Source organism: Ostrea edulis, chromosome 10, assembly GCF_947568905.1.
Source record: "Ostrea edulis chromosome 10, xbOstEdul1.1, whole genome shotgun sequence".
In the NCBI taxonomy this organism is placed as follows: domain Eukaryota; kingdom Metazoa; phylum Mollusca; class Bivalvia; order Ostreida; family Ostreidae; genus Ostrea; species Ostrea edulis.
In genome coordinates, this window is record NC_079173.1 from 15,513,627 (window position 1) to 15,531,458 (window position 17,832).

General features: G+C 36.1%; 2 protein-coding genes across 8 annotated transcripts in view; both read left to right on the forward strand.

The window, feature by feature from the left end:
• LOC125666886 (golgin subfamily A member 4-like) overlaps positions 1-14,062 on the forward strand; it is a 35,339-nt gene extending 21,277 nt beyond the window's left edge. For 3 of the 7 annotated variants that reach the window (XM_056152067.1, XM_048900210.2, XM_056152069.1), the window contains 7 exons: positions 2,080-2,204; positions 6,530-6,686; positions 7,068-7,136; positions 9,468-9,587; positions 10,057-10,104; positions 10,680-10,766; positions 12,022-14,062. In XM_056152067.1, the coding sequence (XP_056008042.1) occupies positions 2,080-2,204; positions 6,530-6,686; positions 7,068-7,136; positions 9,468-9,587; positions 10,057-10,104; positions 10,680-10,766; positions 12,022-12,039 (624 nt within the window). In that variant the 3' untranslated portion in view covers positions 12,040-14,062. Of the gene's footprint in view, positions 1-2,079; positions 2,205-6,529; positions 6,687-7,067; positions 7,137-9,467; positions 9,588-10,056; positions 10,105-10,679 lie in introns of all 7 variants that reach the window. The other 4 variants (XM_056152065.1, XM_056152066.1, XM_056152068.1 and 1 more) reach the window with 2 other exon arrangements.
• A 530-nt stretch (positions 14,063-14,592) lies between these two features.
• LOC125666388 (RYamide receptor-like) lies at positions 14,593-16,959 on the forward strand. The gene is made up of 2 exons (XM_048899558.1): positions 14,593-14,626; positions 16,286-16,959. Exons 1-2 carry the CDS (start codon positions 14,593-14,595, stop codon positions 16,957-16,959), a joined length of 708 nt encoding a protein of 235 aa, XP_048755515.1.
• Positions 16,960-17,832: the final 873 nt, after the last annotated feature.

Below are 17,832 nucleotides of genomic sequence, written 5' to 3' on the forward strand. Positions count from 1 at the left end.
AAGTATTCCCCGTTGCACGGTGGAAAACACATGGTCCGTGTTACACCATGGACATGACATGACATGGTGTCCATGGTGTATGCATACATGCCAACTTTTAAAAATCCCCATGGGGGATTTTGCGCGCGACAACCTTTTTTCAAAGCTCAAAATTCACGACATTTTAGCATGAAAATAAATATTTGTCTTTTCAAATAAAATATCAATCAAATCATTGTAAATGTATCATATATTAACACAACAGCAAGTGTGTTTGACCATTAACTATATAAAAAAAAAACTTTGAAAGATATACATAGATATTTTATTAAAATCATCTAATCAGCAAAAAATCCTCTCCAACAACAAGTCACATACATATCATCAAATAATACTTAAGGTGCATCCTTATACACCATACAATAAACATTGGCCGGTCTATATATCAAAATTTAAATTAAAGCTCATGCATTTAGGTACGACTACAAAGGCAATCTTGCTTGTCTGTAAACATGGGCTTGCAGAGTCTGGTGGAATAATCTGCATTGCAACCAGAAAAGGAGTGATCTGCCCTGCTATGAAGTTTGCGAACAAAACCTTTGCACCCATGACATCTGAAATAATTACCAGGAAAAAAACACATCAAAATATTCCGTTTTACTTGTAAATTAAGGCTACTTGCTAAATATAAAATTCAGTACAGACTGCGAATTACGCATCACAAAGTCTATTTATTGAATACTACACTATATAGACTATATAATACATCGCTATAGACGGATAGATTTGGATAGTTGGAAAAAATATATATTTGATGTACCTTATTGCAATTTTTGGATGCTGTCAGCGAGAGGCAAAAATCGGGAATGTCCGATTGTTTGGTGGTGACACTATCATCGTTGTCATTCATGTTTGTGCAAAGGATATGTCAATTTGAAATTCGTCTTCCCGATTAATTACTATCAAAACATGCTTCGTACTGTCCAATAAACACCCCGACACAGTAAGACCAACCCGACACCATGCGACACAGGTAAACAGCAATGGCTGACTATTGTCCCGATTTCTGATTGGCCAGTTCAGAAGTGACGCGGGGTTTCAAATCCGGTTGGAAATGGGGGTTTGTTGTCGTAAAATGGGAGATATTTTTAGAAAATCGGGATTTCGGGGTATTTTTGCAATCCCGATCGGGATATCGGGATTTGCCTTTTCAGTTGCTTCAAATCGGGAGAATCCCGCACAAATCGGGAAAGTTGGCATGTATGTGTATGTGTATTTCAAATACACTAAAAGTCCATCATGGGCTACCATGTTTAGAAAGTTCCTAATGCCCTCAGTATTGCACTCTGTTAGCATCTGTGTCACACTATACGAGATCGTATAGACATTATATTCAAGGTGGTCCTTGGGTTTTTTGGGGGGGAAGGGGGGGGGGTGTACTTTTGACCTGTACTGAACAATTATAAGATACAGCTTTGCATATACTTGTCAATGACATACCTTGACTCTATATGTAACAACAGAGGAAGGCAAAGGAATTCAATGTACATTTAAAATTTTGTTGTGTTTATCATTTAAAATTGATATTGTTTTTTTTAACATTCATTAGATTGTCAAGTAATAAACTCGTTTACAAATGTATGTTTATATTGTTCCTTTAGTTAACTGATTGTGTGTCAATTGTACTGAACATTTTCATTTTAGCTTATTGTGTGTCAATGTGCTGTGAAAGTATATTGTCATGTTTTGGTGTGTCAATTGTTCTAAAGCTGTTCCTTTAATATGCAAGTTTTGAGATAAGAGCTCTTCTGTGTAGGAGGTGTATTTAGTACTACTCTGAATACCTAAGTGGGACAGTGCCATCACATTGAATGAGGTAAACAATAAAGAATATGAAAAAGGTAGGAGATGTGTCCATTCATTAGGCAATCAGATGGGTATTTTCCCACACCCAACGTGTAAATTGTTTCATTCCTTACTGTGTAGGAGTCCTCCAAAGTATCTAAATCAAATACCTCTCAAAACTTGTGTATTAGATGTATGTGTGAATTATTTTAAAACTGTGATGTTGTTAAGTGTGGAAATGTTTTACTTAACTAGGAATTGCTTCATCACAATCAGCTGGCAATAAATGCTCTACAAAGTGGCTCAGGGAGTGCAACCATTCTACAGCAACAAGTCATGCAGCTTACCCAGCAGATTCAGCAACTCAAAGAGCAACACAGGTTAGTGTGCACACAGCAATCAAAAGCAACTCAAAGAGCAACATGGGTATATTTAATATATACACAGCAATCAGACGCTACTCAAAGAGCAACGCTGGTCAGTGTATATGTATCCAAGCAGCATGGAAGAAGTCGTACGTGATTCGGCTTATGTTGATTTATTTTGTATAAATTTATACGGCATTGACCTATAAGCAAAACAAATAACAAATGTATTAGACAAAAAGTACAATTTTATAATTTAGATAAACTGTTGACAATAATTTACCAATAAAACAGCATACATTTATAATAAAAACATGTTTTATACGAAATTGACCTTGGAACTTACAAACAAATTCTGAAAATATACTTAGACAACTTGAACTGCAAAAATACAATGATTAAAGTATAAACATTGCAATTAAGAATAAGAGTCATACACAAAAATATTGTAGTAAGGTAAGACCTAAGTAAACATGATTCTCACATACCACAAGATGCACCTGTAGAAGCTAGACAGATCTTCAAAGTAAAAATGTACACTGCTCTGATTTACTCAGTTTGAACGGTAACTTACAGTAAAAGGTGAATCATGACTATTGGGTAATACTTAATGACCAATGAAATTTAGCGTTACAAAAGAATCAACTCAATCCAATGCGCAGTAGAAGTCCTACTCAATCTGACTAAAGAATATTTACTAAACTTTTCAACAATATAATCAAACGACAAAAATGAATAAATACAAAAGAAAGAAATAAGAATAGATTTGTACTATCACATATACACAGCAATCAAAAGCAACTTTAAGAGCAATGGTACTCAAGTTAGTGTGCACACAGCAACTGAAAGAGCAACACAGGTCAGAGTGTACAAAACAACACTGGTCAGTGTGTACAGAGCAACACAGATCAATGTGTACAGAGCAACACAGGTCAGAGTATACAAAACAACACGGGTCAGAGTGTACAAAGCAACACAGGTCAGAGTGTACAGAGCAACACAGGTCAGAATGTACAGAGCAACACAGGTCAGAGTGTACAAAACAACACAGGTCAGTGTGTACAAAGCAACACAGGTCAGAGTGTACAGAACAACACAGGTCAGAGTGTACAGAACAACACAGGTCAGAGTGTACAGAACAACACAGGTCAGAGTGTATAGAGCAACACAGGTCAGAGTGTACAGAACAACACAGGTCAGTGTGTACAAAACAACACAGGTCAGAGTGTACAGAGCAACACAGGTCAGAGTGTACAGAACAACACAGGTCAGTGTGTACAAAGCAACACAGGTCAGAGTGTACAGAGCAACACAGGTCAGAGTGTACAGAACAACACAGGTCAGTGTGTACAGAGCAACACAGGTCAGAGTACAGAACAACACAGGTCAGTGTGTACAAAACAACACAGGTCAGTGTGTACAAAGCAACACAGGTCAGAGTGTACAGAGCAACACAGGTCAGAGTGTACAGAGCAATCAAGAGCAACACGGTGTCAATGTACACTCCGGAATTAAAAAGTATAAACAATGTCATGACCCTAAATCAGGGTCATTGGGCAAGGTCACTAGCTAAAATGTTTTATGATTATTCATCAAGGTTGTAACTTTGTACAGAAAATTAAGATATTAGAAGTTCATATTGGGCAAAAAGGTTGCTATTAGCAGAGGGAATGTATTGAACATGTTAAGGTCATATGCAACTTTCTACCATTTCTTCATAAAACTAATTTATTTTTATCTCCTCAGTCTGAAAATGATTTCTGATATAAGTTTAAGTTTATATTGTAATAATAATACAGTACTATGCTTTGTATGTTGGCCTGGTCAGCCCAGCGGTTAGATCCTCTAACTAGTAGTACAAGGGTCCTGGGTTCAGTCTCTGTATTGGATTGATCCATATATTTTTCTCCACTTCTTTGCTACAATAACTTGATAATGTCTCTGTCAGTACGTATACAACTTTTTGTAGTACATGAGAGTTGACTTTACAGTTTTACTTGCCACAACCAGAAATTATCACACAGCAAAATAAGTTAACTCTATATAACAGACCTGGCAATCTGATTAAAATACAGATACAGATCTCTCAAATAGCGCACAGCGAGATCTATATTTTAATCAGATTGCAGACCTGGTAATATACACCAAGATAATTGGGAATCAGTAGATTTTGTGGGGGTTCAGCTTTAATTTGTGGATTTCATTGATATCTGTATCCCAAGAATGAAAGGTGAAGGTAACGAACAGTGATCAATCTCATAACTCCTAAAAGCAATACAAAATAGATAGTTGGGCAAATACGGACCCCGGACACACCAGAGGTGGGATCAGGTGCCTAGGAGGAGTAAGCATCCCATGTCGAACGGTCACACCCGCCGTGAGCCCTATATCCTGATCAGGTAAACAGAGTTATCCATAATCAAAATCAGTGTGCCAAGAATTTCAAACCATAAAGAAATATGATTAATATGCAATTTTTCGATATATAGAAACCATATTCATGATATTGCATTCCAATGAAACAAAATTTCCATAATTCATGAAAATTTGCCCCCACCCCTGAACTTAAGTGGTTTTATGATAGAATAGAATACACGTGAATTGTACCTGTGTTATGTATTATTTAAATTTAAAAACGTCTTGTATAATCTTAAAAAGTGAAAAACCATTGTTCAATCCACAACTCTGATAATGAGAGACATTAGGGGTTTAAACATGTACTTGACACAACCAAACATTGTGTTGCTATATTTGGATTCAAGAGTATTGAGTGGGTAAAAAACAGTTGAAACGTTTCTTTGGGGCATCACTTTATAATGGAGGTTTATTAGAAGTCTGTATTTAGCATGAAGAAAGTGTATCGTCTATCTATGTTGTGGCCTGTAAGTAGTTAGACGATAATCATCCTTGATATTAACACAGACCACAATCAGCCTTGATTTTATAATCACAGGTCACAACATTTTAAAGATTATAATCAGCCACGACTATTCACTAATTAAAAGTCACAACTTAATATGCTGTGACCCAGAATTAGTTAGAATCAATTAGGCAAATGGTAAACGTTACAGCAATACAGTAAAACACAGTTATAGTGAACACTCTTATAATGATTTCACTCTTACAGCACAGTGATTCTCATTCCAAGTACTAGTTTTAAGACATTTCATGTTTATCCAGTTCAAATAGATTTATATATTGCAGGGGTCGAAATTAACTTTTTCTACCACAGGCTAATTTTAGCCTGTGGGTAAAAAATCCACAGGCTAAAATGAAAACCTACTAGCTAAAATAAAAATAATGAAGCAGTGCTCTTTTTTCATGTTTTTTTTAAAAAATCAATTACATGTATTTTCCCCATCATTATGCATTACTGAGCCTTGTGGGTCAACAGGCATCGTTTGGACAAGACACTAAGTTACGTAAGTCATGTTTAGGTCTCTTGATTATCGCACCTCTAATCCACAACCTGTTTACCGCAGGTCCAATTTCATGCCACATCAGAGTTGTCACTAGTGATTTTTCAAAGCGCATCCGGGACTCATGGTTTTATAAGCAGCACGATCATGAGCCCCATGGACTTTTTTGATAATCGTCTACGCGGTGAGCAGTGCACTCGTGTCAACACTACAACCCAACCTCAATATGACAATAAATTAATTTAGATAGGACATTCTCATGATTCTGATAAAAATAACTACCGGAAGACTTGGTAAAACATAGACTCCGACTTTTTTTTCCTTCTTAGATCAATGAATAACAAAAACCTCATACTTAGAATTCAATTTAATCACCCCTATAAGTGAACAGGACTCATGGCACATGTATTTTTCATCATAATCTCTAAAGCATTTGTTTGACTCCGAGTTTCTTAAAAATCGTAAAAGAAAAATCCGGATAGAAACGGTTGTTGAAATCGATCGTTCATGTAAGCGTTTGTATGATTCAGAGTGCAAGTTTAAGAAAAGCAAATGGCGCATTACCGTATAAAACGGATACGATACGATCATAGTTTGTAAATCACCACTCGCTAAAATTTTCGAGTGTCCACTATTTTTACTCGCTATTTTTCAAATGTACTCGCATTTTGCAAGTATTTCTTGCTAATTTCAAGCCCTGTATTGTAAAAAAAAAAAAAAAATGTACAATGAAACTTTTCGAACACTCGCTTGCTACTCCGAAAATGTCTTCATGCTCCAGAATCCATGTATTTTTATGACAAAATTCAATGTATTGTGTTGAAATGTGAATATGTTTTACAAAACATTTGGATTAATTGTGACAAGTTTTCTTGTATTCAAAAATTTGAAAGTATTCATGATCAAGAAATCTGATTTCAGACTGGAGCTTGCGCAGCTGCAAGGGAATTTGGAAATGCAGCACAACCAAACACCGCTACAGCCAATCAGTAAAAGGAAACATATAACCTTTGATCCCAATGATCCCAACATGCAATCCGAGTTTGAAAACCTGGAAGTAGATAACATGGATCTTAAGGTGAATTGGCTGATCTGATATGTGATCTGAATTCATGTATTATTGCATGTTTTATGATTATTTATGTAGAATTGATCAAATATAATATACAAGCTTGATCTCCATAATATAAACACTTTGGTGACTTAGAAAATAGTCCAGATTGATGAGTCATATATTGATTTAAAGGAAATGAACAAAGTGAAAAATATTGATTTCAAGAAATTCTGTCCTTAAGCTGAAGGACCTGGATTACCAGTACTGGTGTTTCAGACTGTACATGTATATTATTGGTATTTTTATTCTTTGTATAGATCCACTATACTATTCAACCTTTCTTTGTCAAAGAAGGTACTTGTCCAAACACCAGTCCGGTTCTTAAATAAGGCAATTATTTTTCAGGCCCATGTTGCACAGTTAAATGGTCAACTAGCTCAGAGTAAAATCAGGGAAAAACAATTAATTCAGCAGGTATGTCATAGGATGGGATTTTCCAATATATTTATATCATCACTAATGGTTATCCAAGTGCAGGTGTTAATTGATTATCAATAAAACATTTCTTCATAGTTCATGTATGTATCACCAGCAGTATTTCTCAGAACATTGTGACCCAGATTTTTAGCTCAGCTGGAGTGGGTTTTTCTGATCACTTGCTCTCTGTCCGTCCTTCTGTCTGTATGTAAGGTTTTCAGATTTTCATTTTCTCAAGAACCACTGAGCCAGATTAGACAAAACTGAATGGAAAGCTTCGTTAAAGAGCGCTGATTTAAAATTGTTCAAAGTTAGGTGGAACCATCGTAGGGATTACATTGGAAATTTTCAATACATGGGAATGTATAGGGAAAAAACTTTTTAAAATCTTTGCTTGAGTAGCAGGGCCATGATTAGTGATATTAGTTTGCACAAGCATAGTGAGGTAGTTCAGATTCAAGTTTATTCAAATCTTTTTTAGGGTTGGGGCAGGATGGGAGATGGGGTCTTAATTGAGGATCAAAGTTTTATATGACAATAATGTTTTAAAAAGTCTGGCTTCTAAGAGCAGCAGGGCTAGGATTAGGCAGATCAATAGGCAAGCATCCCTTGGCAGTTTAGATTCAAATTTCTTCAAATCAATGCCCAGGAGGCAGCTTTGGGCTGAATTATAAATCCAGAGCTTTATACTTGAAATTCTTCTTTTTTTTTCCCCCTTAAAAATATGGATGATGGGGTTGGGGTGGGGTGAATCGGAAATAAAAATGTACATGATACATGAATATAGGGAATCCCTCTGTTGTGTGGAATTATGTTGGGTTAAGTCACGACCTCATTTGGTGTAGGTGGGGTCATAGTATGGGTCCTAAATCAAACTTCCGCCAGAGTTTATTTGCTCACAAACCAAACTCTTCCAGTTAGGCATTATGGGATAGTGATTTCTTAGCCCACATATACTTTGTGACGTCACTGTAGAATGACAAAAGGAACAGAAAGTCAAACATGAACAACTTTCAAAACAAGAACGTAAACACCAAGTTCATTCCTTTACACAATATTTTGAACAGAGTCTCCCTACTTTTTAGGGATCTTTTGATCATTGTAAGTTTAAAATAAAATCTATACATTTATATTAATGCTCTTAATGTCAATATCTTCAAACTTTTAAATATGAACTCGACTGTTGGTTTGCTGATGCGGGCAGGCGTCAACAATTGGTTTTCGGATGATAACTCAGAAAGTTTTCAATCTAATCAAATGAAACTTTGATATATTGTTGGGTACTAGGTAAGGAAGACCCCTATTGATTTTGGAGGAAAATGGTCAAAGGTAAAGGTCACAGTGACCGAAAATAGAATGAAAATTTCAGAAAAATTTGGTTTCCGGATGATAACTCAGAAAGTTTAAATCCGAATCAAATGAAACTTTGATATATTGTTGGGTACCAGGAAAGGAAGACCCCTATTGATTTTGGAGAAAAAAGGTCAAAGGTTAAGGTCACAGTGACCGAATATAGAATGAAAATTTCCGAAAAATTTGGTTTACAGATGATAACTCAGAAAGTTTAAATCCGAATCAAATGAAACTTAAAGATATTGTTATGCACCAGGCAAGGAAGACCCCTATTGATTTTGGAGAAAATAGGTCGAAGGTCAAGTCACAGTGACCGAAAATAGATTGAAAATTCAACAACAAAAATTGGTTTCCGGAGGATAACTTGAAAATTTTTAATTTGAATCAAATGAAACTTGGATATATTGTTGGATACCAGCAAAGCAAGGCCCCTAATGATTTTGGAGAAAAGGGGTCAAAGGTCAAGGTCACAGTGACCGAAAATAGATTGAAAACTTCAGACAAATATGGTTTCTGGACAGTAACTCGAAAAGTTTAAAACTGAAATTAGTTCTTCACAATTATGAATATGCGACATCATTCCTGACTTTACAATGTATCCCATGCAACTCGGCTCATGCAACCCTGGGTGCATACATTGATTTTTTAGTGTTGTTTGCCCACGTGATAATCGTGGACTCACATTATACAAATCTGTATATTGTACTGCGTCACATAGAAGAGGTCTATATGTAGGTGATGTAATGAGGCCTCGACAGGGAGTTTGGTATCTAAATAAGCAGGGTGAAAATTCTTGACGTTTATTAAAATTTTCTGATTAGCAGAACAGCAGGGCCTATTTGACTCAGGAGAGCATTGTGGTCCATAGGCCTCTAGTTTGAAAGGTGCAGAGACTATGAAATTGAAACATTAAGTATCTTTTGTGTCGATTCATCAATATTTTTAATATACACTTCCCTTGGTTTTATTGAGCAGTTGGAATCTCACAAGGGAGGCCACTCACACTTTGGCAGGGAGTCTCCCCCAATGAGCCCCGGTTATCACACTGATGGTACACCTGCAGGACCCCTACTGAGTGAAGCCACACAGTTAGAGGTAGTCGTAGTCTTATAACTGCTTTCATTTCGACACAATGTGAATTCCTTATCACATGTGTAGTTGTTGATATTTGTATGAATTTGAGAGAATCCTCTCTCGTAAAGTCAGACGTCTCATTTTGTTTATTTATCCTTCTAATGTAGCACATGTTATTTCACGTTCTCGCAAACGGACACTGAAATGTAATGTCACCAAATTCAGTTGTTGTGTTACACAAGAAATCAGCTGTCTAGATGTGTAGGGACGTTAAACAAATAAAAAGTAACTTGCTTTACCTTAATCAACATGTATTTTATGGCTGTCTTCCACAAGTTTATATTTTCGTAGTTACTTTGAGTAGTAATATTTCAAATTAAGATTTCCAACACGTGAAACAATCTTGGGTCAGATATCTATGAAATACTGTTCCTGCCTCACTGATACTAGAATAACTTGATTCAGTATTTTTATCACATTTTTTTTTCAGTATTTGAAGAACATCCTCTTTCAGTATATGACGGGCAAACAGACAAAGGTATATTTCTCTTGTTCATACCTTAGTTAAGATTAGGTTTAGATATACAGGCTAACAGATATCCAGTTAGCCTGCCAGTAAAATTTGGTTTGGTATGCGTGGTCTGTGATGTACAAAAAAGTGAATAGTATCAACAATAAACATGGAAATACAGTCAAATCTCGTTATCTCGAACTCCATGAGACCGAGAAAAATCTTCGAGATATCCGAGGATTTGAGATATCAAGGGTAAAATAAGTGGGTGAGATTTCCAAATCACTTCGACATATCCATGGTATTCGAGATATCAGTGTTTGAGATACCGAAGTTTTACTGTATTAGAATTTTATGATTTCTAGATCTTTCAGATATTTAACAGTAAATATCATACCAATGAAATTTGAACATTCATTTAATGGTTTTAGAGGGTATCATTACTTCTATTCTATTAAATCACTTGCTAGCTCTTGATGAATCAATGAATTATTCTTGCTAGCTCTTGATAAAGCCTCTTTAGGTAATGGTTTTAATTTTTCAGAGATACACATTTCTAAAATTTAATGTCTTCTACAATGGGCATTTTGTTTTTGTCTTAGACCCTGTCCCGTGTCATTGCCACCATTGTGCATTTCACAGACGAGCAGACCAAGCGAATCGTATCATATGAAGATTCTAAGAATACAGTAAGTATCACCATTATCTACAAAACTAAGGCATGGGACAAAAATCTAAAAGAATAGTTTCATCATAGTTGTCAGAAACTGCTGTGCACACAGTTATTCATATATTAAGTGACAGATGGGTTTCTAAAAGGAATATCACTAGCAAGAACTGGCTTGGATTTCCCCAAAAAAATCTTAAGTTAAAGTTTTGTTTTATTTGAGCAGTCAAAATCCGAGTAAAATCTCAGACTTAAGTCCAAGTTTTGACTTAAGTTTCTTGCGAGAAATCAGGCCTGATTATTAGGGTGAAAATTTGAGAATATTTACAAAGGTATTTTAAAAGTGAAAACTTTTGAATTGACCTTATTTAGTGAAAAAAAAGTGCAGTTCTAGTAAAAAAAAAAATAATAACCTGGAATAAAATTAAATGCCCAACTAGACTTAACCCGCACTCTACAGATCAGCAGTGGACATGTTAACCTAGTGAGATATTGGGCTAGGTAATAAGATTTCCCGATATATTTAATTTTCCATTTGAAAGTCAGCCATAATGACAATGTGTGATTTCTCTTTAACAGAATTAATCATTCACGTGTTTTGTGGGTTACTCTATCCTACCAAACTCATCTATTGCATGGCTAATGTGTAAAGCGTGCATTTACCAACAAATCATTTAAATTTCACTGGATACATTATCAAGATAGCAATGTTCATTTGATCCCCAATTTGAAAGTTAAAGCTTGAAAATGTGATTGGCTTCTTTTCAACCCACCAATTCACAAAATGATGGTGTTTTTTTGCTCTAAGATCTCATTTTCCATTGAACCTGCAGGTATAACGGAGAGAGTGAGTTGGGTTTCCTTTTCCTTGTAAAACACACCCCCTGCTTCCTCCTCTCATTCTCACCTTTTTCATTTCTTTGATTGGTGACAGATTTTGAATGTTTTGCTGGGCAGTTTATTTCAGTTTATTTCTGTACAGTAGTTTGTGAAATCCTGGGATTTGGTGAATGTGCAGAATTTTCTTTTGACAGAGAAATGATTTTTCAAAATAAATTGACATTCTGTTTAACATACTACACCTATTTAAAGAATTTTCTCAGCATGATGGTTTTCAGTAATAGCTACATGAAGTAATTGTTGTTAGTTTGTATTTATATTGAGTTATGTTTATTGTGTGTGTGGGATTTTTTTTTTTAGCGCATGGTGCTTTCTAATGTCTGAAATGACAGAATGAAATTAATTCTAGTTAAATGATTTTTGCTATACAATTCCAGTGGCTCTCCTCACCATGAGTGATTGAACAGAATTGTGGGATTGAACAGGATTGTGGGATTGAATAGAAATGTGCCAAAACTGTGTACATATCAGCAACATGTGATACTCAGTATGTAGCAGTGTATAGCAACATCCCAGGATGCATTGGACCAACCCTCTCCAGCCTGAAGACAGATTCAAATTTCCGTTGTCCGGGGGAATGAGTGATGCTGGACTTGCATGTTTCTTTAGCCTTGAACTTTGGAACAGTAATCCAGCTGTTTTCAAGGATATGAGGGACAGTACTAGAGTACTCCAGATAAGTGCTGTGTTAACGGTGTTCTCTCATACTGCGATTTACACTATGTTCAAACATTCCTAGTCTTCTACTGCTTTGTAAAGGGAACCAAAATGTCATTCACAAGCAGTGAGTACCTGTGACCAAAATCTATTTTGTTACTCATACTTTCACATATTCAAAAAGTTTAATTTGTTCCATTAGGAGAGCAATAAAATCTTGAGAAAAATACATATTGGTGCATGAAATAGTTCACGATCAGTGAAATATTTGGATGATGGTTTGTGATATGCTTGCTTATTTAATATTAGATGTTGGACATATGAAATATTTAGAATAATTAGGATATATAATGATGGCGTGAAGAATATTTACAAGAAGATGGCATTTCATTATTTACATAATATTATGTACTTGACATTTATGTTGTATTAAGGAGCAATGATACACTAAACGAATGGGGGTTTTTTTGTTTTTTTTTGGGGGGGGGGGGCCAATAATTTCATGCCTGGTGTTTCATTCAAATGATAATGAAATAATAGATAGGGTATCAATGTTGGTATTTTTGCTTTTCTACAAATTAAATTCAGATTTTGCAAAGAATAAAATGGAAGAAATGTAAAGGTCTCTGATAGGATTTGAACCCCTCTCAAACGGTTTAGACTCTCTGCCATTAATAAAGTCTGCTTGAGGATATCTCTTAATTACCATAGCATATACCCACCAGGCATTTAGAATTCAAACATTTTAAAACATAATCACTCAAACTGCGAAAACATCTTTTGTTTTCTGGGTGTATGGTGTATCAAGAGTCCTCAAGTTTAAAATAATCGCAAGTGGAGTTGTGAACATGTACATGTACCTGACTTCAGTAATAAATTGAGGGATTGTACATTACTATAATCGTAAGTGGAGTTATGAACATGTACCCGACTTCAGTAATAAATTGAGGGATTGTACATTACTATATGCATAGGCAAAACTATCTAAAATTGTTAAATTTTCTACATGCTGTATTCAAGTCAGGATATTTACATTGCCAATGTGTTTGCCTTGGATATCTTTACACATTGTATTGATAACCATTTCCTCATACATGCACTGCAGTTGTAAACGATGCATACATGGATTTTGAGAAATATTGTACTTCTATTTTAATGGTTGTTAATTCCAACAGAAATGAAAGTAGAATGTAAATAATAAAAAAAATAGATTTCATTTTTGAAAATTTGTAAATACATGAGGGTATGAACTGCAATGCTTGACTCTAGCATACATTTCATGAACCGCATGATTTATATGCGGGCATGAAGCTTCTCAAATCATACCCTCACATATTTTCAGAAATGAAATTCATTTCTTAAATATACCTCTCTCTCTCTACCTCTCTCTCTCTCTCTCTCTTTACCTCTCTCTCTCTCTCTACCTCTCTCTCTCTCTCTCTCTCTTGTATGCACTGGGCAGTGCTCCTGGGGTGTGCCAGTTCATAGGGCTAGTGCAATCATTTCCACATTTTTACAATGTCTGATTTTATAAACTGGAAAATGAACTCTCAATTTTTTTTGGGGTTGGTATAGGTTGTCAATTTCCTACAGCTAGTTTTACCTTATGCATTTAAATTGTTTTGATTCGAACACATTTCCTGCCTAGCAAGTTCTTCCTAGTTGTTTTTCATTGGATGTTCATGATTGATTGAAAATATTTACTGTTACATTTATTACTATATTATCATTATATATCTAAATAAATATTGATGTACTTTATGTTGTGTTTGTTTTTAGTAAGGCTTCCCTGAAGGTTATTTTATCATTGATTTTGTCCCTGTCTGTTAGTTTCTTGTATTCTTTATAATACCTGCATAAGGAACTTGCGAAGGGTACAATGTTTTTGACCCGTCCCTCAGTCCCTTTTTTTTCTCTCTCTCTTTTTTGGTCAATGCAACTCCTCTGAAACTGCTGAACAGAATTTCATGAAACTTTGTAGTTTTAAGGACACACTGTGTAGATGTGCATATTCCCAGGAAATTCTGATTCAATTTTTCTGGGAGTTGTGCCCCTTTTGAACTTAAAATTTTGAGCCCGTCTGTGCTCTTGTCAATGCAACTCCTCTGAGACTGCTCAACAGAATTTCATGAAACTGTAGTTAATTAGGACACACTGTGTTGATGTGCATATTCCCAGGAAATTCTGATTCAATAAATTAAATTGTTTCTGAGAGTTATGCCCCTTTTAAACTGAGAATTTACAGCCTGTCTGCCCCATTCTTGCAGTAATGCATAGCATTACCATTCATTATGGGGGCATTGTCGGCCAATGTTGGAGCGTGGGGTATGTGAGTTTGCTCACTCTTTCTTTCATTTCTTCTCGAGGTCAACTGGACTCCAATTTCAACCAAATGAGCTCACTCTCTTTCAAAGTGAATTGTTATTTTTTTTTTTTTAAATCCACAATCAGTCCTGTACCAGAAATCAAAAACTAGGTCTTACATAAAAACATAATAAAGATAATAATTTGATCAAAGCTGGGGACAGAGCATGGCCAAAATAGTCAGAGGAATATACATGTCTAGAGAAGAATTAGTCGAAATATTTCTTACTCGATTAAATCAATTTATTTGCCATGTACATGTAGTGTAAAATTTGAATTCAGTTTCCATACTGCCACATTACAGGGAATGAGTATGTGTCCTCACCAAACTAATATTATAATTTTCCTTTTGTATTGTATAAGTTTCATTTTGTTTTCTATATTTCGCATTTATGTTATATTTTTCATTTACATTGTATAAGTTCCATTTGTATTGCAAAATTTTCATAAATTGTATTTTTTTTTTCCATTTGTATTGTATCCGAGGGATTGTTTATTTAGATGTGTAATGCAGTCAAGGCCTGTGTCGTGTGGAAAACGAGCGAGATGTTCCGGGTGTTCAACCACAAGATCCATGCAGGAATTTGTTTTACGTCCCTTCGAGAATTTATCTCTCATATAGACACGTGAAGCATCACACAATTAGACCTATGTTTAGTGCGCATAACACTAGCAGTGAAGGTTATTTAACGTGCCAACGCCTGTCGCGCCATGTGATTCATATAGGGCTCACGGCGGGTGTGACCGGTCGACTGGGGATGCTTACTCCTCCTAGGCACCTGATCCCACCTCTGATGTGTCCAGGGGTCCGTGTTTGCCCAACGATCTATTTTGTATTGCTTAAAGGATTTATGAGATTGATCACTGTTCGTTATCTTCACCTTTCATTCATATCCGAAAGACCCGTGATTCTCACTTTTGAATGCCGAAAGTTACCTATGTTTGACACAGCCATGGCATGAGCGGGACTCGAACTCACGGCCTCCAGACCACGAGGCAAACGATATATCACTGAGCTACCGCAACCGGTGCCGTGCAAGACTAGCTGGTAGCGTATCTAGGACCGGGCGTATGCCTCCCTCATAAACATATTATCCTTTTTATACAGAAATATGTCAAAAAAGTATATATCATTTGTCTAAACTCGGTAGTTTCACGGGTCCCCACCAAGGTCTCCCGCTGAGCTTACTGGGGGGTCTCAATGTTACTAGATTACAAATAAAAAAATATATATACAACACAAATGAACAATCATACAATACAAATGAAAAATTATATAAAGTAAAAATCAAATATTGCAAGGTTTAAAATGACATGTAAAAGATTAATGATTCATTCATTACCAAACATAGATTTAGTAGCTGAAGGTGCTAATTGATAAACTGTCGATCATACAGATATGCCATATAATAGTCTACTCAAACGTAGAAAAGGACACATACAATTTCTTTCAACAAGGAATGGAGAATCTCACAGAGATACTGTTCAATTACTCGCACTATGATCTTACACTGTTCAATTTCTCGGACTATGATTTTACAGGCGATCTGTATTCTTTACCCATAACATTTCGAATACCACAGGCAGGGTTATACGCAGTGATTATTCTTCTCACCGTAGTCGGTAACAGCCTCGTTATCAAATGTTCTGTTTCATCCAAGAAGAGGAAGAAAGTGAGTGGGCTTTTTGTGTGCAGTTTCGCTATTAGCAATGTAACAATTGCCATTCTCTGTGCGCCTTTCACAGTGGTCAGCGATTTGCTGTTCTACTATTGGACTTTCCCTCATTGGTTGTGTCCGCTCATTTCCTATGTCCAGTTAGTCGTGGTCACTCAGAGAGCATGTTCTTTGGTAGCGTTAACGCTCCATCGTCATCGATCCGTCGTGTATCCAACAGCCAAAAAACTAACGAAACGAAACGGTGCAATCATCACCATGTTTCTATGGCTGTTTTCGGCAATGTTTGGTTTGCCTGTGTTGTTGCAGAGCAGGGTGATGTTTTTCGAGAATATTTCTCCTGATGTTTACGGAATCTGTGTAGAGGACTGGGGTTCTCTTCGCCTGAGGAACGCTTACACGGTGTCCATCTTTATTGTCCAGTATGTGGTTCCGATGGTCATTTTGACCGTTGCCCACGCCCGTGTGTTCAGTATAGTGTTTCGTCGAAAGGTTCCCGGTGAAAAATATCAAGCCAGAGACAAAATGTTAGAACGATCAAAGAAAAAGGTAGGACTTGACTTTGAAAAATACAAAAATCGCTGCAATGGTCTCGTGTGTATGACCGGAAGTACATAACACATTGGGCCGATCTCAACTAAGTCGGAATTCTTTTTTTTAGCTCTCTCTCTCTCTCTCTCTCTCTCTCTCTCTCTCTCTCTCTCTCTCTCATAAAAATCCTATTTAACACAAGATCTACACTTTAAACTTTCGTGAGAGAAAATCTGCATCCTCAATAAGACCAGCTACATAAGTAGATCTTATAACTCTACATGGTGGAATAATTTTAGTCTGTAGTCTTGATTTTACTCACCGTATGGCCAGGAAGCAAAACGTTACCGGAATTAGCCCAATAGAAGTACCCCCATAGAACCCCCACCCCACCCCATCCTCTTTGTTATAAATAAATAAAAAGATAAAGTTTAAAAAAAATTAATATCCTAATCATATCCAAATTATCCTATCACTTCTACAACAGGTGAAAGCTTAGTCCAGACTAAATCTGGAACTAAACCAAAAAATCGGACTGAATTGCGTTTCACAAAGACGGTTATTTAATTTTGACTAATTTATGCCTGCCTGTGGATAGGCGTAAGTTCTTTGTCTACAAACTTCCTGGTTTTCGCATTTGTTTTCCCGCACCTTCCTTCTTTTTCAACTTCAAATTCACGTCTTCCCATTTTTTTTTTTAAATCGTTAACGTCCCTGGTTCATTAGGTGACTGATGCCTATTAAGCGACAACTTAACATAAATCATGATGCGGTACTTTGATCTTGGCCAAAATTTTCACCAGACGGAAAACCTTTGGCAGAAATCCAACATACAATAACTTCTAGGGGCGGAGCTTAGCTGTACAATAACTTCCACGAAACCGTACTGCAACATCCAATTGACTATGAACATAGAAAAGCAACATTTCGTAACAATTATTTAATGATGAAAGCATAAGA

Bases quoted from the DNA above. Each gene is read 5' to 3' on its own strand.
- LOC125666388 (XM_048899558.1), top strand. From the start codon at position 14,593: ATGGGGGCATTGTCGGCCAATGTTGGAGCGTGGG. The intron at 14,627-16,285 runs GTATGTGAGTTT...TTCTCACCGTAG, and splicing joins GGCCAATGTTGGAGCGTGGG to TCGGTAACAGCCTCGTTATC.